Below are 22,492 nucleotides of genomic sequence, written 5' to 3' on the forward strand. Positions count from 1 at the left end.
GTTATGGGAATGTTGCTATTTGTTTGTTTGTTTTTTTTCTTCTTGCTGACTTAGGTTTATGGGTTTTGACGTTCTTCCATCTTCATCATGATCATTATAATTGTTGTTGTTGTTGTTGTTGTTGTTGTTGTTGTTGTTTGCTACTCGTGGTCTTTCAAACGTCTGATATTTCACTGTATAATAGTAAATATTGTTTCTACTACTAATACTACTGCTGTTGCCCTCAAAGTATTGTAACAGTTCTCCGCCTCCGCCCATTTCAAACAGCTATTTCTACCTCATGTCCTGGACACGTGTCTGTCTGACCAGTAGACCTGACTATCTCAACAGACACGAATGTAATGGAGAAGGTGGACACCACCATCATAAAGGTCACTGGTTTGCCCTGGTTTTACCTCTACAGATGTTCGAGGTAGTGTTAACATCTGTGATTGCCAGAATGGCTGTCTGTTCTCTCTGCTTGAAATGCGTGTTGAAAACATTTTCACTGTTAGCAAAGCACTCTCCCTTTCTCTCTTTACCCGGATCTTGTGTAGCCGCCCTCCTTTTATTTTCTAGAAAATTAACTGGAATTCCCACTAAGTGTCCATTGATTGTATAACACTTATGCTGAAAAATTTAGTAGTGTGCCAATTAACAAATAACGAGAATAATGAATTTTTACACCCGCATTTTTTGTCCTTCTTGCAGTGGATTCTGTTTTGAAGTTTACTGCATTTGTAGGTTTCTTAGAGCTTCAACTGCTAGAAACAAGACATGTTTATCTTTGATATTAATGCAATTATTGTAACTTTGTAAGAATATACTTTTTCTGTTGTTCTAAAAGCTTCAATATATAGTCAAAGACTAATAAAAGCTTTTAGAAAGATTTTATTGGCAATTGGAAAAGTGTCAAACGGTCGAATGAGTCGAAACATAATGAAATCAAATCTGCCGAGAAGTTTTTAATCACAACCTGTCTAAATACCGAAAATGAACAAAGCAAAATCGAAGAATTAGCTAACAATGCTTTTCGTTAAATTCATCTCCATTTTTAATGTTCATTCATCAATGAACAAAATACGAAAGCATGCAGTTTAATGAGTAGCCACAACCTTCGAAGCAAAATTTTCCAGTGTAACACTATTTATCTGTAATATCTAATAAATAAAACTTCAAGAGCAGCTAACAAAATTCTGGACCTGATGACCCCCATTGCTACATCTATTATGTCAAGCTCTTGAAGGCCATGACCTTTGACAGGAAGTTCCTCTTGGTGTGTCACTTGTAAATTTATGCATCATATTGTAATAAATGTGCATAATAATAATGATGATGAGGAGGATGATGATGATGATGATGATAATAATAATAAAAAAATACACAAAAGAAAAAGAACACGTACACAGACGCATGCCATAAAGATAAATGAAAACAACCATATCCATTTTATTTTCAACGCGAACTCGATTTAACCGCTTGCCACATAAAATACACTTTTCTCCAAACCATCCATCCACTCTTCCCTTCAACCTTTTGGTCCGGACTACTCTTTAAAGATTTCTTCGTTAGTAATTTTATTAAAATATACGCGTGAATTTCAACATCAAAACGATTTGTTTATCAGTGAGGTAGACGTGCATAGAGGCTACTGAAGTGTACATTAGCTCTCTTCGACTGGCCAGGAAATTGTGCTTTCGACAGTACAATATATTATATAGTCTGCGAGGCTTTACTAAAGGCAAGAAAGGGAGCTAACTCAGTCTCGCATGCACCACGAGATGGAGTTGTCTCCATTTAGCTGGTCAGCTCTATAGGACATCACCTCCTGCTACGTATTCTACTGGCATAAGACGATTTTGGAGCCCCGACAGGGCCAAATATCACTCAAAATAATAGTAACTGGTTATACTCTGATGAGAAATGTTCTGTGTCCGTCATTTAATGCATTTGTTCACGTGACCGGAGTTATGTAGCAAAGGTAAGGTTGTCATAGTAATGGCAAGATCATGCGAGGTAATGTACTTACAAACAGGAGCAGACCGAGGTCAGCTGATAATGTAGGTCCCTGTCTTACTACGACTCAGCTCTGGTTACAGACGGCTTCTGATGGATGTAGGTGTTAATGGGAGATAAAACATCCTGAAGTCTGGGATGTCCCTACCCTTCATAATTACCACCCCGGGACATGGTTGCACCACTTCACATGTCGCCAGCTGCAAGCTCGGCTTGTATTTGAAAGGAAATAGTTTGTTGTAACCATAATTTTAACATCAATTACATCCACGATGAAAAAAATGTGTTCTAAAAAAATATAATATTACTAAAGTACAGGCCAGATACTAAGACTTGACAAGTGTTTGAAGTATAAGGCAATGCACTTGACACTTGTACAAAGTCTGTGTCACAATTCCTATGAAAGGCAATTAAAGACATTCAGAAAGATTGCTACAGGATACAAACAGATTTTAAAGGCAATGTCATAATATTTGTATTACCCGTCCTTTTAGATTATAGAAAAAATGTTTAGCTCACAACATTGCATTAAAACATAAAAGATGTTAAGTATGTGATACTTTTATTGTAAATAATTATTTTATTAAAAAATAATAAAATAAAATAACGGCAAATAATAGTTTGAATTAATTTGTTGAAAGACTGCCTGTGACCCTGGGTTCACAAGTGCCTGCTCATAGACTGGACGAAACTACAGAAAGGCACAACCGGTGGTGTGAATACAAAATAGAAAGATTTCAGACCGCAGCACAAATTAAAAAATACTTAAACTATATCACGACAAATATCAAAACTTGAAACAAACATTGTAGACTTTTAATTCTGCAAGTTCCAGGCGATTAAACTGTCGCTCTGTGTGTGAACGATAAGGGGTGTCTGACTCTACTCGAATGGTTATATTTACTGATTGGTGTTCTTCAGGGGAAAAATATATTTTTGAAAAAACCGAAATACAGGAATATTACACAGCAAGAATATTAATCATTATTGGTTTACGTGTATATTGCATGCATATGCACATTTTAGTACTATGCACAACTGTTTATTGTGTGATTACCTACGATTGGAAACAGCTTAGCATTGGTTGTTTATGGATGTTTTAACATACATCCTAAAACTGAAAGCTCTAACCATAATTCTAATCCCTTTTGTAAAATATTGTCACGTGGTCCTGATCCGTCTGTAAAGTTGTGCCGGCAAATTCTCTGTGTAAAGGACTGTTCAATCAATTTGTAAGATCGAATTAACTGTTCAGCATAAACGTTACATGCGAACACAGTGTGAACACAGCTGTGGTTTGTGTATTTAAAAAAGTACCCGTAAAAAAGTACCCGTTATAATGTTCACATATTCATGAACATTAGATACTGTTCCACCGTAGGACCGTCGTGACACACAGATGAAGAAGAAAAAGCGATGTTGAAGTATTTGAAATATAGAACTGAGGTAAATATTAAATCATTATGATAAGAATACTTAAATAATATCGTACAGGTACCTCTGGACACTTCCTGTCAGTGTTCTACCGCTGGTGTTGAAGGTTGATCCCTGAAGTCAAGAATGTACATCGGGGATGTCTGTCTTTTTCTCCATCTGTCTATTCATCTTCTTGTGTATAGTTGGACTCTTTTTTATAATGTAGTTTCTTGACATTGCTCAGATACACCATTTCTATAGCTCAAGTTCTTGTAGCAATGATCAATCTTTCTTTTCTCTCTCTCTCATCTCTCTTTTTTTTCTCACCCATCCCAACACCCATCTCCTCTCTGTGTCTTCTGAAACTACTTGCTGCCTTGCTCCTGATAAATAAGGTAGGTAGTTCATAATAACCGAGGTTTTCCTATGTTATTTTGAGGAGATGAGCGATGACTTTCTCTTCACTCTCCTCAGTGCAAACCATCAAAGTCTGCGCTGCATGAAGATCAGCTGGCGGCGAGGTTCTCAATTTAAAAAAAAAAAGTTTTTACTAGGCTTTGTACAAATTTTTCTACACAGCGATGTCGTAAAAATAATTTTAAACGAATAATCGGGTTTTAAAAAACACAATAAAACCATTTGTTGGTGGTTCCTATAGCGATTTCGTGATTAAAATCATTGACAAGCATCTACAGACCAATCATCAAATTACACTGAGATACTGGATTCTAACAGTGTTAATACAGTAACCGTAAAAAGTTACACGTGACCGTTGAAATTATCGAATAACGAACAGCACCAGTAGAAAAGGCTTTAAATCGCGGGAGAAGCAGCAGATAACAAGTTTCTTACCCGTAAAAAGAAAAGAGATTCAAAAAATCCACAGCACTGGCCTTTTGTTTTTTAAAAAGTCAAATCCGACAAAACCACGTGGAAATGCAGAAACCAGATTATTATTATTGTTGTTATAATACTTGACTGCGACTTGAGGGCAAATCTGTGATTCCTTTGTGTAGACAAGGTTCTCTTTACCAACATAATGATATCACGACATGTGTAGCATGATGCTATTTATATCATCATGTTATATGTTTAACCCAAAGATTTCTTTTCAAATTCTTCATTGCGATTGATATGAGCCTGAGCCTGACCTGGCAACACTAATGACATTATTCCAAATTTCGAAAGAATAAAGACAAAAAGGGGGACGTCTCCCTCTGTATTCAAACATGGAAAATAAATTCAAACTGGGTAAACCTAATTAAGATTATTGCACGAGATAAGTATTATTTCATCAATGCTTCATTAGCGGTGCTACACTTGTCACGCTCCAGATACGGGTATCTTCTTTGCTGGAATTTCATTTCTTGCCACCAATGATTGGTGTTAAGATTTCACGTACAGTGACAACCCTTTAAATTGTTCCTCCACAACATAGTTCTTTATAAATGGCGACTACGTTGAAAACAGTTATAACTAAGTTCGCGGGAGTCATAATTACGATCAGGTGAGTCTTAATGACATTCAGGTGAGTCATCAATTACATTCACGTGAGTCTGAGTCCTACTGACGTTCACGTGAGTCATATCTACAGCAGTTACAGATACGTTACCGCGACCAGCCGACAAGCAACTACAAGCAGAAAATTTTTCGCGATGTGGCGACACTGATTTCTGATTACATCTTTTGTAGCTATGGCAGCGCATTGCATGTTACTGGCAGTGCTGGTAATCACGTTTGTCGGCAATCCTTCACACATTTCTGATAACAAAATTTCTATGAAATAACAAAGCAGACCTATTTCAATGTTCACCCATACCAAGCATCTTCAAATCAGGATGATAATAATATATATTCAAGCTGTGTCTTTTGTCCAGCACGCTAGCTGATATACTTGTATCTAAGACACTGTCTGATCATTTGTTGATTGATAGATAGATGCTAGAGAGAGGTTATGGAAGTTAAATATTACCTACCTTCTTTGTAATTCGCGTCCTTCCCATAGCTAACCGACGATTAGTTATTAATGATTCATTAATAATTTTTATTCAAAATCATCGTCTATTACTAAATTACTTTTTTTTGGAACAAATTCACTGAACAACAGTTGAAACTGAAGGGTTGTCCTCTGTCAAACTCCGCCGTCTTGTGGAAAGTCTCCGGAGCGTACGAGCAAGCACATTACTTCGCAGGCAGCGACACCTGGCACGAACGGATTCTCTAAACTTCGACCCCACAAAATAATAAACGAAGAAGTTGATGCTGCTGTTGAGGACGCTGGCCGCCTCGGCGACGTTGAAGAGGACGTGAAACGAGCGACTCAGCCTTCCACCGACGCTGAGCTCGGTTTCGAAAAGGGGGACCATCCGCAGGACGACGCTGGGAAGGGAGAGAATCAGGAATTCGACAGACAGAACGATGAGCATCTTCGTGACGGCGGTTTCCTTGCCGATGCCAGCGTGGGAGGAGGAGGTGTGGAGGCGAAAGTTCATCGTTTGCCGCAGCTTGACCCCCGTGACGGCCGTGCAGATGAAGACAAGGACAGGAGCGCCGAGCGACAACACGATGCCGTAGTAGACGCCCTCCAGACTGTTGACGAGGGTTTCGTGCCTGACATAAAACTCGTTGGCTCGCACAGCGACCGAGCTTCGGAGAGTCTGAGGGTCAAAGGCGCAGATGACGTCATAAGACGCGGCGATGAGGAAGAAGGGGAAGCTGGTGGAGGCCGTGCCGAGGAGGATGAGAAGGAAGGTTGTACTGGTGCTGAATAGCACCTTGGCCCGCAGCGGGAATAGGATGCTGATGCAGCGCTCGCAGGATACCAGCAGGGAGAGGTACACTGCTCCGTACATAAAGCCTAACAAACCCAGCAGACGATAATTCTGCAGAAACTGGAACACTGGGCCGTAAGAGACGACCTCTATGGGCGTGTACAGACTGTCAAGGTTCAGGACGAGGAGGAAGGTGACGTTGACGAGGTTGACGAGTTCCAGGCTGAAGAGACACAAGTTGATGCGGTTGTGTAGACCCTGCTGGCGAAAGGCCATCAGGCTGATTGGAATGCTGACGACACCGACGAGAAAAAGGAACGGAACGAAGACAGCCCCCTTCAACATCGTCAGCACCTGCTCAGCCTGGACGCTGACGGGGTCAGCGGGGTCGTCGGCGTTGGAGGACTCAAGCACGCACCCGCTGAGATTCGTCCAAGAGTTGTTGTTGTTGTTGTTGTCCATTTGCCCATAAGACGACTCCACTGTAAGCACGAAATGGTTCATTATGGTGTGTGATTATTCTTCTCGAGGACAGCTGATCTGAACATCAGAGCCAATGGGCGATCATTCTTCTCGCTAACCTCTCAATGATGGACTTCCTTTCCGGCAAGGCCTATAACTCAAACTGTTTATCCCGTATCTCTCTATCATGATCTGAGTTCCAAGAGTTGCGTGAACTAACAGAAGACGTCCTCAAAATGAACTGACAGTGGAGATCAGCTGAAAGAAGGGAACTTATTTAAACAGACATTTTAGTCCTGACAAACATCCTCCTTCCCTCCTCGTCTCAATTTCCTTTTCGCTATCCCGTGATCATTAACTCTGTAAAAACATTTTTCAAGAGATCAATCTTGAAGTCATTTGAAGCGTATCAGTTGCATCATTAAAATGAGAATATTCACAACGGAAAAGAATTTTTTTTAAAAAATAGGATGATGTCCAGAACATTCTATCCATTAATCTACGTGTGCTAAGATTTTAGAGTGGTTGCGAAAAGCAACATAGAAACATTCTTCACCCACCTGCTGAGTGTTTTAAAACAAGTCTGCTCGTGCTGGTCAATGTGCAGGGTCGTCAAGGTGGGTCACTTCGTTTGTTTATTTATTTTAATAGAATTGTTTATTATATTATGTCATGGTCACTTCTAGTGAAAGACAGTAAAAATAAATATTTTTTAAGCTTGATTAGATGAAAAAGATACCATAACTTTGATATTTAATTTTTTTAAATTGGTATCTATGACATAAATCTGTCTTGATGGAAAATAAGAAATATACTAAAGAAAAGAACGATATTGTCATGGAAATGACTCCACGCACGCACGCACTTGCATTCACGAACTCTGTATCTCTCTGTCTCACACACACGCACACAGGGGGTAACTTGATTATCTCCTCACGTGCTGTCTCTAAAAACAAGAAAAGAAAATATTATTTCGTTGCAAATCGAAATAGAGGCTTCATCTGTATGTCATCAAAGAAATTGGAGATGATGTAGATGCGATTGATTTTTATGGGTTTTATTTCTTCTTTTCTTTTCTGGTTTTTCAAGATAAGAAATATTTCAACCATGATTTAAACTCGTCATATCTGCATCAATCTTCAGTCTACGATTTCGAAAAAACAGTTTGTGAGAGGGCGCGCTGGCATCGAGGGGCTTCTTGCAGAAAAAATTGAGGATGGAGATGATGCGAGCAGATGGCGCCAGTTAGGATGAAGAAAAGGTTTCCTCGTAAAAAGTATTTTAGGGAAAAATATCCTTGCTTTGTATCATAGTCTCATCATCGATGATACTCCGTCATGACAGCCGTCGAATGCTGCTTTAGAAGCAGCAGCAATGACACGCAAGACGAGATCATCGATGTCTGGACCGCAGGCGGTGAGTTTGTTGTTGAAGTGCTTGCTGACTTCCAGTGAAAGGAACATGCTCGTGTGATCCTTAAGTCTCTTCATTTTAAGTTTCTTGGTTTTATTTCGAAGGAATCTAGTGATCACACAAAAAAACCTCTCTGGTTCTGTAGCTCAAGTCAGTGATTCTCCTACCACTTCCCAAAGAACTATTGACAATCAGCGTTACCATGGTATCGACAGGTCATGGGCTTCTGTTCTTTCTGGCTCGGCATGGACGTAAGTTTCTGGCTTGCTTTTTTGTCTGCAATAGACTTTCAATAAATTTGTTGTTTGGTTACTTTTCTTTCATTCATTTTTGGCAAAAGTCCTCGACCTTCGCATCCAACGACTTGAGCCAATCAACTAAAACAACAACAGACCATAAAGCTTTAGCTTTTGTACCTCCACCAGAGTTTGCATCGTCTGTTCTGCTTCTTGGTAGTTAAACCGGAAATGAGTTTGGGCTTTGGCCATCTTGTACAAGTTAACGGGAAAAGATTTGTCTGCAAGCAGTCTAGATATATATATACTCCCCTTGGGCTTGGTATCCACCACAAGATGTCTGATGATGATAACTCAGCAATTCTTTTCTGTGCAGACAATGAGAGACATATCATGTTCTTTCTTATCAGGAGTGGATTCTCTATGCACACAATACACTCTGGGACAAATTATTTCAAGATTTATAGCCACAAAAATATCAGAGCGACATCTTTATTTGTAAACTTATAAGAAAAACTGCCGACTCAAGACAAATGCACACATATACGAAGACAAATATTTCACGGATACGAAAAATTATCCAATATACACGTATAATGATGAACATGAGATACAATTGTCAGTCATTTCAATAAAACGTTTCACCGTCCATTTCAGTTTTAATGGCTATTTCATTAACAAGCAGAAAAAAATGGCATGAAAGTTTGTTTCCAAGACAATGTATTAAATATTATGTTATATATATATACGATTTAGTCTATAAATGGTTATTAAGAAGAAGAAGTGAGTGAAGGTTATAGTGAAAATATTTTTGATCACAACCACACTTCTGAAAATTTCAGTTTGAAAATTGTAGCTTTGCAATTATCTGGATCCTGGAATCCTGATTTCGCACGAAGCATTCTCTATTCACTTCACAACCATCATGGCCGTACCATTGAATGATTTGAATAAAAATATATTTTACTAAAGATGCTGAAAAGCGTAAATACGTTCCAGTTTGAAAATCGCTCAAAAAGCAAGACGCATTTAAAATAATAATAATAAAACAAAATGGTTCTAAGCGATAAACCAAAGAACTTAAAGACCTACAAAGTAACTTGAAGGAACTGGACAATAGAACTACACAAAATGCAGAAGCTTATATTACATTGCTGATAAACTACTGAACCTCAGAAGTATAGCAAACACAAGAACAATGTGTAGAGCTGACGTGTAGCTCTTTCGAAGCATCGAACACAGTGCTCTGTACTGGTAATCAGCAAGTAAAGTTGACTGGAAACAAACAAAATAATGAATAAAGTGTTCTGCTCTAATTGCGAATAAGTGAGTAAAGTATTCTGCATTGATTACAAACAAGAGAGTATAATGCTTTGTCTTGGACAGGATTTCCCGTTTGTGATTCACTGACATGTATGTCCATCTTGATCTGCTTTGCGTTTGAAGATGTTCTGGACTGAGCATGCAGTAGCTGAGTAGCTTAGAGATGAGTAGTGAGTACTGACATGTGGTCAGGTCTTCTTTTCATCCAAAGGTGGAATGAAATTAAAAATGTGGGCAGTGATGTCCAGGCCAGTCTGCACTGTTTTGACAGCACGGTTGACCTTACTACAGACTTGTCCTTCTGACACCGGTACCAACCAGACAGCGAGAGGGGGCAATGAGAGAGAGAGCAATACTGCAATACTAATACCTATGCCCTCATGCACTAGATGCACATACAGAGGCAGCTACACCTGTAACATGTGGTGGGTCTGTTCCTCATGGTACTGCTGGTCCCACATGGTCACATGAACACACAAACACCACACACACACACTCCCTTTCACAGTCCCTAAACTATTGTTTCGCCATGCTGACCACACCGAGTCAAGTTGACCAAAGTCAATGTCGGAAAAACATGGAGGAGACATGGATATTATATACAAAAGAAATTTTTAGCAGTTGATGTAAAAAAAAAACCAGATCCATCACGCATCATTGACTGACCCTGAATCCTGTCCTGCCACCAAGGGACCTACATTTGTCTGAGCTAATTAATGTTTAAAGTCCACAAGACAAACGTAGCAAAGAACCCATGTCCTTGCACTTACTTTTAATTTCCGGTCTAAGTTGATTAGTTATTTAGAGATTAACTTCATTCATGTCACCTCAGTCCCGTCGTTATTTATTCAAACATCGATTCGTATCTGGACCTGGTGAAATCTGTCGGCAGGTACATCAAACTCTTGTTGTCACCAGGTGAAAATATGCCAAAAGAATATCGATTTCGATGACTGCAGTCGTGACTGTGAGAAAACCACTGAGATTCACAGTGCAACAATATACAGTATATTCTGTAATGTTTATTTGCAAGAAACTTTCTCACCCCCTTGACCATCCATGATAGGGTTGGTCTTTTAAAATATAAACTAAAACATTTTAGACAGAGCCACTCACTTCAGTCCATTGACCTGAACTGGTCATCAGAAGCTACTTTTCCGTTGCAGCAGCTAAAGATACACAAAACTTAAAACACACAGTGCTGAAAGGGAAAGAAATTTAAAAATAAATTATAAGTTGATAGCAAGAGTGGGTTGGTCAGACTTCATGGCACGCTGTATGTACACTTTAGCTTTAGTTGTAAGAATAACAGTGTAGACAATGGAGACTTTCTAAAAACACCGACAGACATACAGAAGCAATTTACCTTTAGAATGACATCGAGAAGCCTTTGAAGGGAGGAGTATGGCTGCAGGGGTCATTCCTCTTGTCATTTGCCTGAGTCGGGAAAAGAGCGACTCACATGACGGGGAGGAAACAAAGAGTGGTAAGGGAGGGACAGAGAGGAAGGATGAATTAAGGTATCCTGGTGTTTTGTAAGGGTCATACTAGTTTGCATTCTGTGTACACAAATGTGAATGCGAATATTATTTATGTATATTGGTGTGTGTGTGTGTGTGTTGTCAAATGACTGTCATCGCTTCTCCATGTCAATGTCAGCGACGACAAAGTCGAGGAGAGTAAAAAAAAAAAAAATTTCCATTCCACTAGTCCTTAACGTTCATGAACAATAAAAATAAAAAGAAAACAGCATTTGTTTTCAGCAAACAAACAAAAAAATGACTTTAGAACAGATGGTCAGTAAGCGGGATTCGAACACCTTAGAGACATTATTTACACATTCATCGATAACAAAAGAATATCTACTGACATTACAACAGAAGCACGTGATGATACAGCTCAACCTGTGCCGTGTGCAGCCTCGCTGCTGTCCTTCAGTGAAATACCTTGAGATCCGCTCTCTAGCGCCAGCTGTCGTCATGGCAACGGGATGGTGCCATCGTCTGACACAGGACAGCGAGCCATTCATGTTGCCTCTGCTTCTGTGACGTCACCACAAAGCTTTTTCGTCACTTGATGACGTGGATGACGTCACTGTTCATTGAGGCGTGCGAGAAGGAATCCCAATGGTCGTGGTTCGCATCTTAGTCTGACACATTATAAAACATTCGTGCTTCTGCTTCTCTCTCTCTCAATATCTCTCTCAATCTCTCTCTTAATTTGTGTGTGTGTGTTTGTCTGTCTGAAGCTAGTACCACCCATCCACACACACACACACGACTGATGGAACAAGAAAAACTCGCAAGTGATAGTCAGCAGGGTTCCGAGATAGCTCAAAGGTTTCGCACCTGCCTGTACCTGTCTGTCTGTCCGCATCTTAAAATTTCTCCCAGGTCACACGAGTGACCTGAGCTTACACATGTCACGACCTTACAACGATAGCCGCTCTTTTCTTTTGTTCCCATGCTTGTAGACTCCAAACCAACGTGTCCATTTTGGTTTGGGGTTGGTTCCTTTTTTTTTTTTTTTTGCGACTGTGTCGACGACGAACAACAATAACAACGTCATCGACGGCGGCGATAAACCAGTGCCTGCTGCTCCTCGTACGGCTTCCACAGCTTGTGGAAGAGAGGATGCTGGGAAGGCACGCACTGGGGGGGCTCCTTGGGGCTCCACTCGCCGTTGACGCACGCGGCTCCACGAGGACCCTTCAGTCGGTAGTTGCGGTCGCACTCGTAGACCAGGCGGTCGCCGTGCTTGATGGTGTAGATAAAGTCGTGGAAGATGAACTTGCCCACCTGCCCGATCTTATACACCTTCCCGTTCTTCAGTTCGCCAGGGTTGGGGCAGTAGTCTGAAGGAGGGAAGAAAAAAGAGTTATATAAAATGAAAGACAGGCAAGACTTGTGAAATTCTTTGAAAGAGTCGGTCTTGTATATGTCTCTCTGTATCTCTCCCTCTCGATCAGGATTTGACGAGCTTTTAGCCAGAGCTTGTATACATTTGAAATTTTAGTTTGAATTCTGTTTGGAGAGTTTATTAAATTTCATATTTGCCTAAAATAATATACAAAACCTGTGTTCGTGTTCTTTGAGTCAATGGACAGAAAAGTGCTAACTGTGGAGGATGAAAAAAAATCTCTGTTTGTCTTGCTACAAAGAGCCGAATCATACGGATGAGGAGGATTGGGGTAGGTAGGTTTGTATACTCATAGTCAAAGTCGTGCACGTGCACATTTTATTTCGCAAAACACTCACACAAATCTCTACCATCATTATCATCACCACAGTCTATAATTCTCATCTATGTATGTAGCCAGACAGTCAGCACCAGGTGCAAAATGTCAATGTCCAGATATCACCTTTTGAACATTTTTAGTCGACACCAAATACCAGCTGCTGCGTTCGGAAGCAACGGAGACAATGTCCGCCCTTCCCTGGTACACAAACAAACTTCAATAAACAATCCGGCCTTCACCTTGCTATTCGAACTTTTAATAATTTTTTCCCCTTGAGGGTGGTGTAGGAGTGGGGTATGGACTGTGGCATAAAAGAAGAAAAAATAAAAGCCAGGACTGGTTGGCTTTCAGAGTCCAGAAGACGTCCAGTAAGTTGATCTTACTTTAAAGACCAAACACAATCATCGTTTGATGATAAGTGAAAAAGGACTTGCACCAAAAAGTGGATGATGCATGTAAACTGATCTCCGTTCTCCCAAATGTCATCCAGCTTTAATGTCATCCTGTCTGCGACAGAAAAGGAAACCTCTTGTTTCAGAAACCCTGTCGCCACCTGAAGAGCAGACATCTCGTCATCTTGATCTGTCGCCGCAAAATATGAAAAGGGGCAATGACTCCACTGTGTTATTTCCCTTTAATGTCATGAAGTTTTCTGGAATGATGAGACCAGCATCTATCCCCGACCCTTCACCCCATTGCCTGAAAAAAAGTTTATTACTGAGCTGTCTACACATAATATGTTGAACAGAACCGAAAGTCTAAAGGAAGGAGGGAATGATTGAGAGAGTAAATAAAATAACAAAGGAAAGAATAAACGAGCACAGAATCGAATGTGTCCTCTAACGAAAACGCCACCTAGAGGAAAGTTATCTCCCCTTCGTATCCGGAGAGTTGCGCAGAATAAGGCAAAAGGTCCATAACTCTCGTCACCAAAAGAACGAAGAAAAGATTTCGAGGATTGTAAATCAGTTTCAGCTTGCAGATGACCCAGCGGACGGCCACTGAACCAGTTTTTACTGTCATAAAACGGCAGCAACTTCCTTTTGATTCCTTTGTTTTTCTTTCTTTCATCCTTTCTCTATTTCTCTGCTCGATCGCACATCTGTTCGATCGCTCGTGTTTATGTGCTGTGAGTGAGAGCGTAAGTGCGTTTGTTTTTTCGGTCGGTCGGTCCTTCGCTTCTTCGTCCTTTATTTTTGACATATTTGTTTTGTTTGCTTCTTTATTTGCTATTTTTTTTTTTCTTACTGTTTAATTTGTTAGCATTTTTACTTTATTTATAAATTTGCTAATTTGTTGGTTTCTTTGTTTGTTGATTTGTTTGTAAGTTTATTTATTAGTTTTATTATTTGTTTGTTTATGTGGCAGTCATTTCGTTTGTTGTTCATTCGTGTAATTGCATGTTAGTTTGTTCATTTGTTAGTTTGTTCTTTTTTCCCGTTTGTTTGTTCTATGATTTTGTCGTTTGTTTGTTAGATTTTTTTGTTTGTTTGTTGCTTTTTTTGTCTGTTTGGTCGGTCAGTTACCCAGTAGTTCTGTCAGTCTATCTGTTCTGGTCTGCGTTTGGTCAAATCAACTCATGACTGTGGACAACTGACTGAGGTCGAGTGGACTAAAATGCTGTGGTCAAATCGACCACTCTCGCTACTAGAGACAGACTTACTTTCTTCACAGACGGGTGTCGGCCCCACCCAGTCGCCGTACTGACAGGTGAGGTACTGCTGGCTGGCGCTGCTCAACTTGTACCCCTCGATACAGAAGTACCGCGCCCGATCACCGTGACGTACCCCGAAGAACACCCGGTGTCCATTCTCCACCAGTGGAGGAGGCGAGTCGCAGGGGGCTGGAGAGGAGACATTGAATATCATTGAATGTCCTCTTATTTATTTGCTTTTTTTTTTCTCAAACACAGAGAAATAGACCAAGATACTGTGACGCAGATGACCAAGCAAGGATGCAAAACAGTCAGAGGGTCATGGACGCAAATAAACGAACAAGACACTGAAATCAAATGTCAGAAAATAGTTAAACGAAGATATAAAGAGTTGATGAAGATGGAAATAGAGAGTGAGGAAGTAAAAAAAAGTGAAGAGAGAATAAAGAGAAAAGTGATGCTTAAGGGAGAAAGAGAAGAAAGAAACAAAGGATTAGGGAGGTAGGGCAAAGAGAAGAGAGTACGACGACAGGCCCAGCGACTTGTCACAGGGGACATCACGTTTGATGTCAATGAGGCGCGGAGATTACTAGCCCACCCTGTCTGTCCCCTGACGAGGAAGAGTGACGAGGAAAGCTGACCTGGCACGCAGCGAGGGATAATGTTCCAGGACCCATTGTTGCAGACGACCTCCGTGGTGTCATTGAGGACGAGGCCGTTGAGGCACTGTGGAGTGATGGTGGTACCCGAGTCGGCCCAAGCTCCCTCCCGACCGTTAAGGATGGTGCCATTCATGATGGCGGGCACCTGGCATTGACCTGCAAGGTCAGGTGACGAACATTTATGGGTGATGTGACTCTTTCTCTCTTCCTCATACACACAGCGTGTAAAATGTGTTTGAAAGCAAGAGAGTACAGACTGAGATTTATGCTTGGTTTACGAGCAAACAGTTAAGGGAATCGGAGAGTCGCGTGCACCTACCCAGGCACTGTGGTGGAGGGTAGGACCACTGGCCGTTCTCGAGACATTGCGTGGAGAATGAGTCCCCTTGGAACTTGGTCCTAATGTTGCATCTACAGCAAAAAAAACAATGAAGAGGTCAACATGGCGTTCATGCCAGTCCAGTACTTGTGCTGCTGTGTCAGGTTTGTGAAAATAAATTGCTCGTGCCGAACGCTTCTCTGTCGATATATCAGCAAAGTAGTTTAGATTGAAATGAAAATTTCACGAGAAATTACAGAAGGGTTAACTTCTGCGCAAAAGTGTTGCATGGGATCCCAGCTTGGACCATCGTGTCACGTGATACATTTCGCATCCACACAGACCAAGTACAGATTCAAGCACATACACACATAAACACCAACAAACACACATACACGCCAGGTACACACACACACACTGCTGTACGTGTGTATCTTCACCTGTAGAAGTACACTGCACCAACCGTCGTACGATGACCGTCCAGGTAGCCGTTCCAGATAGGACCAGGTACGCCACAGTTTATTTCTGCACCAGAAAGAGAAGAATAGTTTTTTTTTTTCAACTGGTAGATACATTTGATGAACCAACTCTTGTCTTCGTCCTTAGTTTATTTCAGCTTTATACCTCTGTAATTAAGCAATAAAACCCTCTATAATTCTAAGATATATATATAGAGAGAGAGAAAGGATACAAAGTAAGATAGATAAGTGATCTCTAAGCCAGAAGTAGCATAAACATTGAAGAGAACGCAACAGCGAATACATTCAAGATATTATTTTGCAAGACAATGGCATCTTTTTTGATAAATTTCAAATCTGACTTAAATCGTCCCATACACAAAAGTTACCTACATATTTTATACATCGAGAGAAATAGTACATAAGTATGGACAATAACATGTAGATCGTACGGACCAGCACTGAGATGCTTTCCTGCATAAGAAAAGTAATGAGGACTCGTGTGACCAGATTCAAAATGGAAATAAATATTCTCCGAGCAACTCGAAACATGAAAAAAAAAAAAAAAGAACGTGAGACACGTTAAAGGCAATAAATAAACAGCTCGTGACCAGCCAGTAATTTCCTTTTCAGTCGTGACAGTATTTTTGGAACATCTTTTGTGCCATCGGCCGCTCGCAAACACGTCAAATGAAAAAAAAAAAAAGAGAAAAAAAAAAAGAAAGAAGAGAAAAATAAAAACAACCTAATTTTGTCCATTGCTGTAAAAGCTCTAAAAATTACATCACTCTTTTTCCAATATTTTTCATCCGCCTGCAGGCTAAACTGTCTGGCTAACCGTCGGTGCAGCCTCGGATTTCAATAAAGGTCGGCGAATAGTACTGGCGTTCCTTTATCAAATAATAATAAGAGAGAGAGAAGGAGCAAAGGTTACACGCGGAGGACTAACTCGGTAAAGCTCGGTAAGACCAGAAAGTCTCTGGAAGCGACTGAGAGCTAAACGTCGATTTTTGTTATTGATGTTTGGAGGGTGAGAGAGAGAGAGGTTGGAGGGGTAGGCGGGAGGAAATTCAGAAGCAAATTTCGCCCGCAGACGACTAGAATTGAACTAATGGTTTCTGTCAAGTGCAGATTAGCGAACATAAAGACGATCTTTGCCTTATCTTCCGATCTTTAGACTGTTCTACGCATGCGCCAATTTCTCCACAACACTTTGCATGCCCATGCATGCGTAGAAAGCGGACCCGTGTGCACGCAAGAGATAGAGTGATAGTTGTATTTATTTATTTATTTATTCTGCTTTCACTATTCTTTATCCGTTGATATTATTTTCCAGTAAAAGAAACGTTCATTATTTTTTTCTGAAGGCTATTTAGGATAGCTCTTTGTTCCTCCTCGCTTTCAAGAACTGACATTGATATGTTTTGATTCCAAGCAAGAAAAATTGAACAGACACACCAGTGACCTAATTTCGTGTTTTTCGAACTGAGGAGGAATTTTTTTTTGTCGAGGTCAAGTCTTGGTCTGTCTTAAAGGTATAAATCTTTACGCTTCGTTTTGTACGGGGTCGAAATCTTCTGGGAAACATCCGTTTTGGCTGGCTAAGATAGGTTTGCGGATCGATTCTGTGACAGTCGACTCGAGCTGAGGTCTGTGTACCACCACCACCACCACCACCACAAAATCTACCGCAAAGCAATGCCGGTAGTTTCCCTCTACAGACGCCATGCATAGGAATGGGGAGATAATTCTCGCGGCACAATTACAAAAAGGAAAGTGATGAAGGAGCTAATCGCGAGAAGAAAAAAACAGCTTGGGGAGACGAACAGAGAGAAGGAAATAAAGAGATTGAAAGTGAGCAGGACACTGATGAAAAAAAAAAGTTTTCTTTTGGACCCGACTGTAAGCCATGCACCGTGCATTAACTTCTGATGACCCGCAGAACATGAAAAGGCTTAAAAAATATAGAGCTAGAGGTAAAGAAAAAAGTAGGGAAATTATGGGGTAAAAAGAGATGAAGTTAGCTCGCTGGACCGTGAAAACTCCACAGTCACGCACACGGAAGTAGGTCACAAGCAGCCTCGTTTTGAATCCGCAATACCGGACGGAGGGACATGGCGCGGCTTGCATCGTCGGCTGTCCAAGGTGCATGGATTCCATATCAGCAGCCTAACACCACCTTTAATTTACTGCCTGGACTGTCGATATTAAAATGTGTTGTTTCAATGTTTCAATCTTCTTTGTAAATAAACCTTTCTTCTAATCTTTCTTTTGCTGCATTGCATATCCAAGAATTACCGGCATCCACTGCGTCGGTGCGGTTGCCGCGCAACAGTGGTGGGAGGGAAGAAGAGGGAAGAAGAGGGAAGAGGGGGGTCTTCTGAGGTCGTGTGCACACCTACTCGCTAAGATAGCTGATTCTCAGGCATCAAGCTGAGCTAACTGAATGAAAGGACTAGATTGTGATTGCGGTACACGGACCTGGTAACATCAATATGAGATGATTAAATTGTATTTTAGGACTTCTGGGGAACACTTGTCGGTTAATATAAAGACAATGCAAAAATAATCTCTTGAAGACTTTTTTAATGTATGTATGTGTGTGTGCGCGTGTGTGTGTGATAGAGAGAGAGATGTCCTCCACTTGTTTGTGCCCCTGTGAAAAGTCACCCTTAATTGTTTCAACCAATGAGTGGGTAGCTCAGCGTTAGTACAACAAACTTTACTTGGAAATTACTTCTATTTTTACAAGCAGAAAATCTATTTTAAATTAATCGGGTATGGCTCAAGCAGAATAAATATACTATCGCACACACATGCCATGCACTACACCTGGGTGATCTACAATCACATAGTCTACTCATAGTGACAGGAAGGTAATAGTAGTAGTATCAGAAAACCATCACATCTTGCCCATGCATACTCTCATGCAATGTCATGCATACTGCCATGTTAGATTATGCATACTCTCATGCTGTCATGCGTATTATCATGCTTGCCATATTCAAATCATGACACATGGGTTACCTGTAATCACACAAGTAGTCTACACACAATCACACCTAAGTTAACTATCATCACTCACAGATGGTGACACCTAGGTCATCTTTAAATACACAAGTTGTGTATGAAAATCCTACTAAAGTAATTTGTAATCACCCAATACTTCATGCATATTTTATCACACTTAGATATCTGTAATCACACAAACAGTCCATGCACAGTTACACCTAGGTACTCTGTAATCACTCAAGCATTAATGTAAATATACGTAGGTAATGTGTAATCATCAAGCAGACCATGCAAATCACACCTAGATAATTTGTTACCGCTCTAATAGCCTATGCACAAGCATGACTAGGTAAGATATAATCACTCAAATATGCCATGCACGGGCAACAACACCTGCAGACGCCGCACCTTCGCAGAAGGCCTCCTGGCCACTCCACGTGCGGTCGGCCTGGCACGTGCGCTCTGCCGAGCCCACCACCTTGAACCCGTCGTTACAGATGAACCTGATGACGGAACCGTAGGTGGTGCCAGACCCGATCATCGTCCCGTGCAGGGGTGCCCGCAGCTCCAAGCAGTGGATGGCTGCAAGAAAGATGGAGAATGAACATCACAAGCACTTATACCCCGTCCACCCCAAAACGTACCCCAAACTTCTCCCACTTCCCACATACACCCCTCATACCCACAAGAGTCACACACTCATACATTATTAGCATCAGCGGGTACGGGTGGGTATCGAGGATTCACCCTGAAACGGGTGGTGTGAGCTGGGATTGGTATGCGTGAGAATCCTAGTCAAGAAAGGTTTGGAAAATGTTCCTCAGGTTCGCAATCCGTGAAGTCTACTTTATAATCCTTTCCTGTGGTTCTTTTCTTTCTTTCTTCATTCTCTCTCTTTTGTTGAGTGCGCATGCGCGTGTGAGGTGTTGTGGGGGGAGGTGTGAATATCTATTCACGCGTACATCTGTGTACGAAGCGATGTAAGTGTTTCCGAGTTTCAAAGCGCTTGCTAGAGTGCATTTTCATGTCTCTCGGGGTCTGATGATTCCAGAATCACTCTTTCGTCCTCTTCGTTCACAAAGAGGATGACAAATTGTGTCTGTAACAGAACGACAAATTACTCCGCTGCCTTCCTTTCATTCCGCCAATCATGGACTGCGAAACTAAGCAAATAGTTCCCGTCCCTATAAATCAAACTGAAACAAAGTCACCGATGCCAGAGAGAACCTCCCGGCCATAAACAATCCAACCGCTTGGCTTGGCAGACTCTGACATCCTCTGATGCAAATTTCAAGGGAGTGCAAGAGGCGAAGTCATTAACAAAAGACCTGGAAAGCCTCCTGACCCTGCACACCAAAGTTCTTCGAGAAACTTCTTAATCAGAGGATACAGCCCGTCTCAGCTTCAGACCTTTTGATGCTCTCTTTTGTTCAGAAAGAATGAGGACATGAAGAAGTAAAAAAAAAAACTTCAGTGAAGTCACATTTTTTTCTATAAATCTTTTTCAATGAACTTGTATCTAAAATGTTTTGTTTCACATTTCTTTTACGATAAAAATTCTTCGAAGTTATTAATCTTTTTGTGTGTGGATGGAAGGAAGGGTTGGATGGAAGAGTCGATGCTGAATATGATTGTCTCACATTTTGGCTTTAAAAACTTTTATATTTTTTTCTTATTCATATTTTATTTTTTTAGTTGAATATCTTTACCATTTATTTTTGTATTTATTTATGAGATGGTGGGAGGAGATGATTAAGAATACCCGTGTAATTACTCATTATCAGCATATCCCAGGTGGGCGGCCACAGCCAGTGTCATCGTCCCGTGACGTGGATTCCAGATGAAGACTAATGGGACCGCAGCACGCAACAGTTTTTGTCGCAGCAGCCATGCTGCAGGATGCTGCATGAAAGGCAAGCAGCATGGTGGTGCGGCATGGCGTGTGACGAAAAAATAAGGAGGTAATGTAAGGATGCTGGAATCACAGGGGATCGGAATTTGAATGTGCAGTCTTCGAACCCCTGTTGTCGAAAAATGGAAGGTGGGAAGGTCTTGCTTCTGTTCTGGTGGCGATCGAGGCTCACCTCGAGGCCTGCTCACGAGTTATATGGTGGTGGTGGTGGTAGTAGTAGTAGTTGCTCCATCATCGCTTTTCAAATAATGACATCGTTTTATGTTGCAAATAACAGAATAGACAGACACACATACACACACACACAAACATCGGCTTGCACGCGTACGTACGTTCGCAGGACGGCAACACGCCGGACCACTCGCCGTTGGCCTCGCACTCTCGGTAACCTTTGCCCCTCATCTCGTAGCCTTCGTTGCAGTGGTAGGTTACGCGGGTCGGGTAGGTGAAGCGATACCCTGGGTCCCGCCATCCGTTGTTGATCTCGCCCGGGGCTCCGCAGTCGCGAGCTGTCACGAGAGGTCCAATCACGTGACTTTGAGACAGTTCTTGGAAAAAAGCGAAGTCTACTACCTGCTTATGGGAGGAGTGCGGAGTGAGAGAGGGGATGAGATGGGTAGCTTTTTTTTCAATTACAATAAGTGGTTCACCGTGACAATGAAACGACTTTTAAAAAGATGCCAGTACTTTCCTCCCCTGCCTTCCGCTCCGCTGATAAAACAGACAATGAGATTTTTACAGTCACAGGCCCGAGGGGACTCGAATCAGAGAGCATTTCCTCCACAGGTTGAACACAAGCACAGCAGAAGCCTCCCCCATCACAATCATACAATTAAGACCACGTATCGTCAAGAAATATATATATACACACGAGATGGTTAAGGATGGACTTCAATCGGAGAAGCAGAAATGCTGCTCGACCCCTGACCTCTCACCTTTACAGGTCATGTGAGGTCCGATCCAGTTGCCTTCCTTGCCGCTGCAGGTGGCGCGCTGACCGCCCTCCCTGTAGTAGCCGAACTTGCAGGTGTAGGTCAGCGTGGTTCCCATGGCGAAGCGGTACTGCGTTAAGGAAGCGTCATGGTCCGCGTGCTCCACGTGCGGGGGTGGACCGCAAGCCACTGAAGCCAACACAACAACTTGCTGTCGCTCTGACTCATGACAATACTTTATTTTCGTACATCAATAAAATTACTCGGAATTCCAAATTGTCGGAGACCATCCAGAAATAGAAAACAAGCTGAATGGGAGTTTTTGTTTGTTTTTTTTTTTTTTTTGAGGGTGATGGGGAATCTACGAACATATAAGTGTTCCTTGGGTTTGCGAAGATACAGGTTTCTGGGAGTCTGTGGTCATACGAAATTTCTTTGGGTCTGTGAATATTCAGATGCTCTGGAGTGAATGTAAAGGTGTTCTTTAGAAGTCCAGACATGAATGTGCTCTGTGAATCTTTGACTACGTGTCGTATGCTTACATAAAGCTGCGGTTCGGATCTCTGGACATACAAATGTTTTTGGGTGTGCAGACATCGTGGTGTTCTTTGAGTCCTCAAAATATATCCCGTGATCATGTGACATTCATGTGCTCTGCAGGTGTGCGGTGCTTTTCAGCCAAAGAACAC

The 22,492-nt window shown here is 41.5% G+C and overlaps 2 protein-coding genes across 4 annotated transcripts in view; both read right to left on the reverse strand.

Annotated features, from left to right (window-relative positions):
• Positions 1–5,504: 5,504 nt before the first annotated feature.
• On the reverse strand, positions 5,505–6,686 carry LOC112575707 (FMRFamide receptor-like). The gene has a single exon (XM_025257694.1). It carries the CDS (start codon positions 6,684–6,686, stop codon positions 5,505–5,507), a length of 1,182 nt encoding a protein of 393 aa, XP_025113479.1.
• A 2,083-nt stretch (positions 6,687–8,769) lies between these two features.
• LOC112575417 (protein lev-9-like) overlaps positions 8,770–22,492 on the reverse strand; it is a 55,683-nt gene continuing 41,960 nt past the window's right edge. For 2 of the 3 annotated variants that reach the window (XM_025257281.1, XM_025257282.1), the window contains exons 7-14: positions 21,807–21,992; positions 21,204–21,380; positions 19,353–19,541; positions 15,930–16,014; positions 15,490–15,581; positions 15,150–15,326; positions 14,518–14,697; positions 8,770–12,470 (exon numbers count right to left, since the gene is read on the reverse strand). In XM_025257281.1, the coding sequence (XP_025113066.1) occupies positions 12,181–12,470; positions 14,518–14,697; positions 15,150–15,326; positions 15,490–15,581; positions 15,930–16,014; positions 19,353–19,541; positions 21,204–21,380; positions 21,807–21,992 (1,376 nt within the window). In that variant the 3' untranslated portion in view covers positions 8,770–12,180. The remainder of the gene's footprint in view (positions 12,471–14,517; positions 14,698–15,149; positions 15,327–15,489; positions 15,582–15,929; positions 16,015–19,352; positions 19,542–21,203; positions 21,381–21,806; positions 21,993–22,492) is intronic. The other variant, XM_025257284.1, reaches the window with a different exon arrangement.

This window comes from Pomacea canaliculata, linkage group LG11 (genome assembly GCF_003073045.1).
Source record: "Pomacea canaliculata isolate SZHN2017 linkage group LG11, ASM307304v1, whole genome shotgun sequence".
NCBI classification, from domain to species: domain Eukaryota; kingdom Metazoa; phylum Mollusca; class Gastropoda; order Architaenioglossa; family Ampullariidae; genus Pomacea; species Pomacea canaliculata.